The sequence below is a fragment of the Lethenteron reissneri genome, chromosome 18, assembly GCF_015708825.2.
Source record: "Lethenteron reissneri isolate LAM-NWPU_2019-01 chromosome 18, ASM1570882v1, whole genome shotgun sequence".
In the NCBI taxonomy this organism is placed as follows: domain Eukaryota; kingdom Metazoa; phylum Chordata; class Hyperoartia; order Petromyzontiformes; family Petromyzontidae; genus Lethenteron; species Lethenteron reissneri.
In genome coordinates, this window is record NC_083796.1 from 1 (window position 1) to 10,606 (window position 10,606).

Below are 10,606 nucleotides of genomic sequence, written 5' to 3' on the forward strand. Positions count from 1 at the left end.
GATTTTGGTGTGGCATGCAACTCACTGGCGTTATCCGTTCCAGGCCTCTCTGCAGATACGTCTTCGCCCACATCGCCGCTGACCTCGGCGGATTCCGTAAGTCTGGGTTTCTCATCCGCTCCATCTCCCTTCACAGGTGGATCCCCACCCTTGCCGCGGTCGACCAGGGGCTCCTCAGGGGGCACTGCCAAGTCAGCGTCGGCCGCCACCTCCTGTTGAGCGACGACGAGGTAGTCTTTTGGCTCGGCCTGGCGAGGCCACTGCGTAGGGGGTGCGGCACTCACTTGCCGCTCGCGCTCGGCCTTCCCTTGTTCCTCCACCGCTCGCTCCATCACCACCAGTGGCACCTTGGGGAGTTTGAAGACGAAGACCGAGGAGTCAGCGCGTACGCTGCTCTTTCCTCCACTCGGTATCCCTGCGTTCTCCCCACCTCTGTCTGCTCGCTGCTTCTCCCGTCCCAAGTTCTCCAGGTAAATGTCCGACTCCACTGCGCCCATTTCTCCAGCGCTGGCCGCGCTGACGGCGTTGGCTGCTGTGTTGGCAACTTCACAACGTGTGGCACCGCCCGCCCCGGAGTGAGGAGCCGACGGCCGCTCCGCTGCAGGGTCGGTTCCGGCCACGGCCTTCTGTCCCCCGGCCCTGGTGGCCACTGCGGCGTGGACGGGCACTTGCTGGCCGTCATGATCTCCCTCCACTCGTAAACCCTTGTCGGAGGTTTCCACGTTGGCCAAATGGCAAACGTTCTTCCCACGAGCCCCTTGCTCATCAACTCTGCTTTCTCCGGCCGGCCTCCGCGAGCCGATGTTGGCACGCGGGCCAATGCCCCCATCCGTCATCGCGCCACCCGGCCTCATTTCGCTCCCTCGCATCTCCGGCATCGCTCGTTCCGAGGGGACCCCCGGCCCCGAAGGGGGTGCCCGCTCCGCGGGAGGCCCCGGCTCGACGGGGGGGCCCTCCTCCACGGGGTGCCACAGGTCGGGCTCCGTCTCTGGGGTGCTGGACGAGTCCTCGGAGGGACCACACGAGTGGCGATGTGATGTGAGCGTACGAGCACGTGTCGTCCGTTGAGTCGGTGCTGAGTTGGGAGGATGTGGGGCGCTGGCTGCCCGCCCTGCCCACTGTTGGGGGCGAGGGTATGCCCCCCTCCCACCACCACGTCCCGACGGCCCCCCTCGTGATGGGCGTCTGCCACACCGGGGTGTGGAGCCTGCGGCAGGGAGCGTTCATTTGCACAATAGCTTTGTACTCGTGATGTGGTTGGTGACGACATTCATATTCAGAAAATGTGAAGGTGCAGGCCTGCTAGTGGCTGCTAACAACACTGCTGGCACACAGGGACCTCCCTTTGTTTGGCCTACTATCCACACAGTGACAATTTAATCCTTTCCCATTCCAATTACATTCATGTACATTGTGAGTTTTTTTTCGATTCTGTCGAATGACGTACGTGTAAGTCAACGGAATGAAACGGAAGAAAAACTAAATAAAAAATTATTTATCAGCACCAAGGTTCCCACAAGGCCATGCAGGAGGGCATGCGGCGAGTTTGCCACCAGCGTATCATAGAGCGTTCATTTGCACAAATAGCGGTTGGTACTCGTGATGTGGTTAGGTTGAATGACATTCATATTCAGCAAAAAATGTGAAGGATGGCAAAGGCCTGCTAAGTGGCTGCTAACAACACTGCGGTGGCACAACAGGGACCTTCCCTTTGTGTTGGCGTCCTACTATCCACAAGTGACATTTAATAATCCTTTCCATTCCAATTACATTGCCATGGTACATTGTGAGTTTGTTTTTCGATTCTGTTCGAATGACGTACGTGTAAGTCAACGGAATGAAATCGAAGAAAAACTAAAATAAAAAATTATTTTATATCAGCACCAAGGTTCCCACAAGGCCATGCAGGAGGGCATGCGCAGAGTTTGCCACCAGCTATCATAGAGCGTTCATTTGCACAATAGCCTTTGTACTCGTGATGTTGTTGGTGACGACATTCATATTCAGAAAATGTGAAGGTGCAGGCCTGCTAGTGGCTGCTAACAACACTGCTGGCACACAGGGACCTCCCTTGTTTGGCCTACTATCCACAAGTGACAATTTAATCCTTCCCATTCCAATTACATTCATGTACATTGGTGAGTTTTTTTTCCGATTCTGTTCGAATGACGTACGTGTAAGTCAACAGAATGGAATCGGAAGAAAAACTAAAATTAAAAATTATTTTATCAGCACCAAGGTTCCCACAGGCCATGCAGGAGGGCATGCGGCAGAGTTTGCCACCAGCTATCATAGAGTGTGACTGTGACACTACAGTTCTCTGCGGTGATTACAGTGTCTTTAAGACATCGGCGCTATCGCTCTCTAAATAAAATTAATGCTAACCGCTTTCGTGTTCCGAGATTCAGTGGTGACCGGATGTCTCGAAATGGATAAAGGTTCATATGTGTCAGGTGGTGGAAGGTTTTTTCAACAGAAATATATCCAGATTACGTCGCTTAACCCAATAACCAAGTACGAATAATAATCATCACCGTCATCAACGTCATACCTGCACGAAGCCTCCAGGCGCCCACCGGCTCCGGTGCAGCAGCATCATGGCAGCCTCCGGGGAGTCTGGCGGCGGGCTTGGGCCCCGACGTCTGGAAGTACTCGTCACGGCGCACCCTCCCGTGGGGCCCTGGCGTGGCACGGCGCCGCGGGCCCTCCACCACGTAGTACTCCACCGGTGACTGCGCTGGCTGCTGTCGCGGTGACCGTGGAACTGGCAGCAGCGCGGGGGGGGGCGGGATCAGCGGCAGGTTGAGGCCGGCGCTTTGCAACGGCCGCGGCGCCGCCCCTTGCCGCCTCGTGCCTGCGACGCGCAAAGCGCCATCGTCACTTGACCCGCGGTTTGCGCGCGCATTCCAAGCAATGCCCGCAGCCTCGGGGCTGCCTGCCAGGTAGGCCAGGCTGCCCAGAAGGCTACTGCTCCTACCGGAGCCACTGCTGGCCTCCGTGCTGGTGTCAGTGCTGGCCAGGGCCACGCTGGAGTCACCGGTGGAGAATGAGGCGCGGGCGGTGAACAACCGCCACTGGAGGCCGTGTCCGTGTCGTCGCTCGGCAGGGGTGTCTCATTGGGCGAGTAGAAGTAGAGTGGCGTCTCCGTGCGGTCCGAGTCGGGTGAGGGGAGGCCATCCGACAGCGTGTAGTATGAGTCCCCGAACTCCTCTGTCACGTCCGACGAGGAGTCAACGGCCTCTGAGCTGTAGTCAGGAGATGTGGCGCTCTCTTCATCCGCCGTGTCATATAAATCTTCGCACGCATCGCTCTCCACGTCAGTTGTGCCCTGCCCTGGGCTCGTATTGGCTGTGGTTCTGTCCACAGCGTTGGGGCGCGACGCCGGCGAGAACAGAGGCTCGCTCGCCGGCATCCGCCCCAAGTGACCGCCGGTCTCATCGTCCGTGCCGCCCGTGCTCATCGCCGTGTCGAAGTCGTCGGGGCTCCGTGCGGGAGACGCGGAGAAGCCAAGCACTTCCGTGGGGGTGGTGCTCGCCGAAGACCTCGTGTCATCCTCGCTCGTTTTCTCTGACTCCATCTCGGAGGCGCTCAGCTCGGTGGGCTGGGATGTGTCGCTCGGCTCACTCCCGTCATGAGCGCCGTGTAGGAGCTCGCGCAGGTACTCGCCCACTGTTGGGACCTTTGCGTCCAGCGATCGCTCCTCCTCGGGCTGCTTCTCACGCTGCCGCTCGTGCTGTTCTGCTTCATCCACGACCTTCACCGGGGTTACGATGGCGGCCGACTCCCCGGTCGCCCTGCTCCTCTGAAAGTGTGCAGCGTCGGGTTTGTGTGCGGGGCGCGTGGTGATGATCTCCTCCACCGTCTCCATTATGTACACCACTGAGCCGCCACCACCACCGCTGTCCCCACCATCGTCTGGGTCCCCGTGGGACCCATCGCCGCGACCCCGCACCGAGCCAGACTTCCACGAGGCCTCCCGGTCTACAGAGCCCGGCCCACCGTGGAAACCGTTGAGCTTTGCGTCCGCCGCGTCCTGGCGGGCCTCGGCACGACCCGCGACCCGCTTGGGCGGAGATGCACGCCCTGCAAGGGGCCCAGTGGGAGGGCCGGCCCCAGGCTCAGATGAGCCGCCGAGATGCGGCGTGTGCGCCGCCCTCTTGGGCGACGAGGTGGCCCTGCTCCTCGCTCGCTCGGCACGGACCGAAGCCGGCGATGAAGACGGCGATGGATTGCGGAGGTCGGGCGAGCGGCGTTTGCGGCGTGTCCGCGACTCAGGGCTGCGGTGCCAGGAGGTCGCCGTGCCGGCCGCTGCGGTCGTTGCCGGGGTGACGCCGTCATGCGCTGCCGTGCCCTTGTTTTCCTTGCCGGGCGCCCGCGCGGCCTCGCAGCGCCGCGCCTCTGCCTTGGCCTTCAGTTTGTTGAACCAGCGCTGGTGGATCTTGAACTCGTTCATGGTGGCCACCTCCAGCACGGCGGAACAGGACACAATGCCCTTGGTGTTTCGCGCCGACACCTGGTAGATGGCCGCGTCCTCCTCCGTGCACCTAAGTGGGCATGGGGGAGAAGCCGGGCCCGGGTTTGGTGGCTTTGCCCTGATTCGCTGCCACGCGTGTGCCCAGTGGGGATCGTTGCGTAGGCGTCGTGTCTGTAGGGGCCACGATGTGTGTGTGTATTTTGTGCAGTGCCTCCTGCCATTGTCGCAGTGTTTTAATTCTGCCTGTGGGGACCGCCGCGTTAGTCGACTCCCTTCGAGTCAGTGGCCTCATCGATGAAAACGGCCAATCTTGCCAGGGCTGAGAGCACTGGACATGCAGTGCGGGGGTCAGGTGGATGTGCGTTGAGCCTTGCCGCTGCCTGTTAGCAGCACGACCCTGCGTGTACTTAAAGCCCCAGGAGCGATCTGCTATTTGATACTGGAGGGCTGGTGGACGAGGTTAACGCAGGCTAATTACATGTCACCGTATCAAGGGAGAGTTGTTCATCCACCCAGTGATGCAAGTGAGCATCCCTACTTCTCTTATCAAAGGAAACAGGTCCCCCATGGACCCTGAACTGTCGCCCCCCTCCCACTCCAACTGTATCTCCCTGAGATCCAGCCATGCGTGTATGGGTCACGTGTCTAAGGCAGGTGTGTTTGTGCGTGTATATAGTGTGTGTTGTGTAGGTGTTGTTTCATGTGTAGAGTGTAGATGTGGTATGTGTCATGTTTGTGTTGTATGTGTTGTGCATGTGCAGTGCACATATGTCACGTGACGTGTATGTGCCATGTGTGTGTGTTGTGCATGTGGAGCGTGCCGTGTGAGCGTGTTGTGCGTGTGCAGCATGCGGTGTGTGCCGTGCAGGGCGCACTAACCGATACACCTTGAGTGTGTGCACTTTTCCCTCGCGCAGGATTTCATATTTGGGCAGCCCGCAGAACCGGTCAAGCTGTTCATCGTCACGATACCACAGGACCTCGGGCTCTGGGTGGCCTGGGGGTCGAAGGTTGGGCAGGGGGGAGGACAACAAGGTCAGGGACTTTAGAGTCAAATGGTCAGTGAGTTCCTGCTTACACAAGCATCGCGGTGTGATGTTAGTGATTGTGGTATTATATGGACAGTGATTGTGGAGTCATTATAGTTATTGTTGTGTTATGATAGTGAGTGTGGTATTATAATGGTTAGTGATTGTGGTGTTATGATAGTGATTTTGGTGTTATAGTAATTGGGTTATAATAAGAGTGATTGTAATATTGTAATGACAGCGATTGCCGATGTGATTTGTAACGTTCATCCTTACCCATATATATCGAAAGTTACATTTTTACGTGAACATTTATTGAAGGACTGTGTAGTGTGATGTTATCTTCCTGTCATGGTATGCAGGAGGTCATGGGTTCAATTCCGGCCATGACGCCTGTATATTTGAGTTTGCATATTCTCCCGGTGGTCATGTGGATTGTTTTATCCAGGTCCTCTGGTTTTACCCTTCACATTTAGAAAAATACGTTTAGATTATTTGGCTGCTATAAATGACCACATTACAAACCACTTAGTTGAGCTATCATTTGTGGCCAGGTCGCTTGTGGTAAAAAAAAAAATAGTTTAGTTTCATTTCATGCATTTTTTAGTGTTTACCTTTCCTATACTTTGCACTCTTATCTTTGTTTTCTATTGATTGTTGTAACTTTCTGACCCCGTGCCCCTACTGGACCATCTGTTAACAAGAGCTTCATAGCTCATCGGATTTCTCCAGGATAAATAACGATTATGATTCATTCATTCAGGAAAGCCACGCTGAGTCTGAGAACTCCTTCTCAGGAGATGTTTTCAGACAATTTATGGGTGTTTGTTCTCAATAAAAAAAATATGAACGTTGGTGCTTAGCTGCAATTTACAGCGCTGATCATGTGTTGTAAATTCCACATTCCTTTGGCGGGGGTGAGTCTATCCATCGGGCAACCGCTTTGATCTTCCCCATATATCGTTATTTTGACCCAGGGGGAGGGATGATGATTGGTTGAATCAACCCCCACAACCAGGATTTGAACTTGCGACCTCCAGACGGCCATCCGGTCGCCAGTGCTCGCTGGTCAATAAATTTGCTTGAACCACACTTTCGAAAGCTCATTATGGCTTCTTCAGGAGAACATTCATCTGGTACAATGGGAAGCTGATCCAATGCCCGATTGCGATTAAGGGATGGCTCCCTATTGGTCAACCATGTTATATATGCTAATGTTCTGTTAATTGCTGCTTGGGTAATGGAGCAGTTATAGAGTGGAGAAGTTTTGGTACCTGGGCAGTGTTCTTATAAACAGCTCTGATTTGACAGCAGAAGTCTCAGTCCGAATCAATCGGGCGGAATTATCTTTTCATCGGCTGTGTAACGCTGTGTGGAAGTTACCTGGTCTGTCACTCCACACAAAATTCTGGATCTTCTCAGCCAATTCATGCCCTCCCTCCTCTATGCTTGTGAAACGTGGATCCCTCGAATGGAACATCTGCACCAGTCAGGCTGGCCTGCATACGATCCATTCTGGGTTTAACCAGGCTGGATTGTATGAGGAGCTCACATCATTGAAAGCTATAGACACATTCCCATCAGTGAGCTCCGGCGGGCAAGGCTGCGTTGGCTGGGTCATGTAGCTCGCATACCCAGCCATCGCATGCCCAAGCAGCTTCTGTTTGGCCGCGTAGAGGGCGCTAATCGGGCACGGCACGAGCTGGAGAATAGATAGACTGAAACGGTACAAGAAGATCTGGACCTGAGTGGACTTGCCGAAGACTAGTACTAGTGATTAAGATCGGCCTCTATGGAGGAGGCCCGTGAAGGACGCTACTGGGTAGTTGGAGGCAGTCACCATCCAACAACAATGGAGGACAGCAAAGCGACACAACAACGCAGGGCGCAGCGCCGGGCGACCAAATTGCAGCAAATTGGCACGGGTGGTGCATCTGCCAATCATCTCAGTAAAGGGGCCGTCCATAAATGACGTCACGCAGGAGGGGGGTCAGACATTTGTGACGATGTGTGACGAGGGAGGAGGGGGGGTTTGAGAAATATGACGTCACATCAAAATGCGCAACTTTAAATAAATATGAATTAAATATAATTGTTATAACAACACTAATTTTGATAAATTTGCATTATTAACTATTTGACTTTGTGTGACACCGTGTGACGAGGGGGGGAGATTGGGGTCAAAAATCGGTCAAAATCGCGTGACGTAATTTATGGACGGCCCCAAACCCATGGCACCTGGGTCTGTCCCGTGACCTGTTAGCGAGCCTTTGACACTTCACGTGTCCTCGGAGTGCAACTGGCCTGGTTTAAGTGCCGTGGTGACATCACCACCACTTGGTGGTGAATGGCGGCTGTTGTTGTATATGAGTGTGTGTGTAGATATGTGGGTGTGTTTATGAGGACGTGTTCCTGTGTGTGTGTGGACGTGTGCCTGTATGTGTAGGTGTGTGGGTGTGTGGCAATGTGGACGTGTGCCTGTGTGTGTGTACCTGTGTGTGTAGGCGGGTCCACAAAACGTGGACCCCCCTAAATGGAACATCTCCGCCGGTTAGAAACATTTAGGCTGGCCTGCCTACGATCAATCCTGGGTTTTACCAGGCTGGATTGTGTGAGGAGCTCACAAATCCTCGAAAAATCTGGACAAAGTCCCATCGGTGAGCACCTCCGGCAGGCAAGGCTGCGTTGGCTCGGCCATGTAGCCCGCATGCCCAATCACAAGCCCATGGGCTGCACAAAAATCTAGCAGCCTCCTACCGTTATTATTGAGCTGATCTGGCCCATGCCTTCCAATCACTCCAGACCAGGTGTCAGCATCATGACCAACTCGGGCATTGAAGTCACCCAACAAGATGACTCTGTCCCGAGTGGCCACTTTAGCCAGCACCTGTGACAGGAGGTCATAGAAAGCGTGACCTCCTGCCAGCGGGCTTTCGACACTTCACGTGGCCTCAAGGTGCACTTGGCCTGGCACAAGCATCGTGGTGACGTCACCGCCACTTAGTGGCGAATGGCGGTTGTTGTTGTTGTTGTTGTTGTGTGGGTGTGTGTGTGTAGGTGTGTGTGTGTAGGTGTGTGTGTAGGTGTGTGTGTGGGTGTGTGTGTGTAGGTGTGTGTGTAGGTGTGTGTGTGTAGGTGTGTGTGTGGGTGTGCGCGCTACCGCTCACGGTGCACGTGAAGCGCACGTCGGTATCCTCGCTCACGGCGCGCGACCTTGGGGTCACGGCAAACATCGGAGATGACTCCTCCGCCAGCTGCGACATGATGGTGCACAGGGTGTGCCTGGACAGGGGCCACGGGGAGATGGTCACAGGCACGAGGATAGCACAGAGGGCATGAGGCAATGAGAGTACAAGCCAACGGGGTGTGGTGGCAAGGGCACGGGCTAAGGACAAGGTTAGATGGTAAGAGGCAGAATGAAATAGGGCAAGGGGCAGGGGGGCATGGAGCACAGGACATGGAGCACAGGACATGGAGCACAGGACATGGAGCACAGGACAAGGGGTTATGGGGATGTGGTCACAAGGGACGCCCCCCCCCGCCCCCCCCAACATCCCTCGCACTATATCAGCTGATCCAGGATCGGGGGCAAGGGGACACAGGCCAAGGGGGTACACGGAGCACAATGGCAGGGGTCGAGGTTTCTACCCTAACCCTTGGTGCGTGACCCCCCCTTACCGGTTCTCTGGCCGCACGTCGGAGAGGTATGGGTTGAGCTCCCGGGACGAGCTCTTCTTGGGCGTGTGCGGCGTGTAGCGGGTACCCTGACCCGGGGCTCCGGGCCCGTTCCGAGAGCGGGACGTCATCGCTGCTGCTGCTGGTAATGGTGATGATGATTGCTGGTGATCCTGCTGCGGAGAAGGTAGAACGGTAGGAGTTATGGTGACGGCAAGGAGAGAGGGTTGAGGAGGTGTGGGATAAGGAGAGAGTTGAGTGGGAGAAGGATGAGGAGGATAAAAGGGAATGGGATGAGGGGTGGAATCAGGACGATGAGCATGAGTGTAGAACTGAGATGAGGATGAGAAAAGCGTTCAGGAGGAGCTGGATGATGAGAGAGTTGAGAATGAGTGAGAGATGAGGTTCGGGATTGCGAGCAGCAGCTGCAGGTGCGGGCGCACGGAGGGCCACGGGCCTCGTAAACAGCTCCGTGCGTCATGGAATGTTGGCGTCGCTGACCTCGTGCAGGGGTCCAGGGAGGGGGCCCCGGGGCCGGGCCTTGCCCCGGACCCCTCCCGCCGTCACCCCCGAACCCCGCAGGGCAGTGGTTGACCCTATCAAGGGGCCCCGAGAGTGTCTGCCAGGGTCGCCACTCCACTCAGTCCGTTCCTCGACAGCCGTTCTCGTCGCAGCTCCACGTAAAACGCAATCATCGCGACGGCGGGGGCACACCGGGGAAGAGGTCGCCTGCGTCCTCCAGGGACCCAGGGACCCCCGCTCCCCGGGTCCTCCAGGCGAGTGGACACATGGACGTGGACTTCTGATCACGGCCCCCGTGGTCCCTACGGTAGGGATCGGCTCAGGGACCCCAGTGGAGACTTGAGGGGCCCCGGGCCCCGTCGCAGTCACGGGAGCTGCATCTCGCCAGCTGGCGCCTAAAAATACCCCGAGTCGCCCTCTCTCCCACAAGAACCCCCACGCCCCTGGGCTCTCCGCGACCCCCGATCGGCCCCGTCTCTGACGCGGCTCCGGGGAGTCCCCGTGGGTCGCCGCGGGTACCCGGGGAGAGCGCGAACTCACTCACTCACTCACCGCGGGGAGCTGGTGCGGGCGAGACGGAAGGGTCCCTGGTGGGGTCCCCTGATCTGGGTGCCGCGACTGGAGGCGCCGAGGGAACGCGACACCAGCAGCGGGACGCGTGCGCAGTGGCGGCCGCGCCGCTATTTCTGTCTCCCAAGTCATCGCTGGGGAATGGCCCCTTCAGGCCCCCTCCTCCTCCCTCCCTCCCTCTCTCCTGCGTGTCCCCTCGCCTCACTCTCTGAACCCCCGTGTGAAGAGGAGGGACCGGGCAGTGGCACCCTCCTCCCCCCCCCTTCTCCAAATCTTAAAACACGGGGTCCTGGAACACCACTCACTTCACTCCCTAAATAGGGACCCCCACTCGCCT

At 56.7% G+C, this 10,606-nt stretch overlaps 1 protein-coding gene across 1 annotated transcript; it reads right to left on the reverse strand.

Annotated features, from left to right (window-relative positions):
- Positions 1 to 2,637: 2,637 nt before the first annotated feature.
- Positions 2,638 to 10,375, reverse strand: LOC133343633 (alpha-protein kinase 3-like). The gene is made up of 5 exons (XM_061553324.1): positions 10,252 to 10,375; positions 9,181 to 9,353; positions 8,663 to 8,784; positions 5,354 to 5,471; positions 2,638 to 4,544 (listed from the first exon to the last, which is right to left on the reverse strand). The coding sequence occupies exons 2-5, from the start codon at positions 9,306 to 9,308 to the stop codon at positions 2,792 to 2,794; spliced, it is 2,121 nt and encodes a 706-aa protein (XP_061409308.1). The 5' UTR covers positions 9,309 to 9,353; positions 10,252 to 10,375; the 3' UTR covers positions 2,638 to 2,791.
- Between the last annotated feature and the right edge of the window lie 231 nt (positions 10,376 to 10,606).

Coding starts and splice junctions, on each gene's coding strand:
- LOC133343633 (XM_061553324.1), bottom strand. CDS start 9,308: ATGACGTCCCGCTCTCGGAACGGGCCCGGAGCCCCGGGTCAGGGTACC. Junction 8,785..9,180: donor GACGTGCGGCCAGAGAACCG/GTAAGGGGGGGT, acceptor GCCCCTGTCCAG/GCACACCCTGTGCACCATCA. Junction 4,545..5,353: donor CACACACTCAAGGTGTATCG/GTTAGTGCGCCC, acceptor ATGCCCACTTAG/GTGCACGGAGGAGGACGCGG.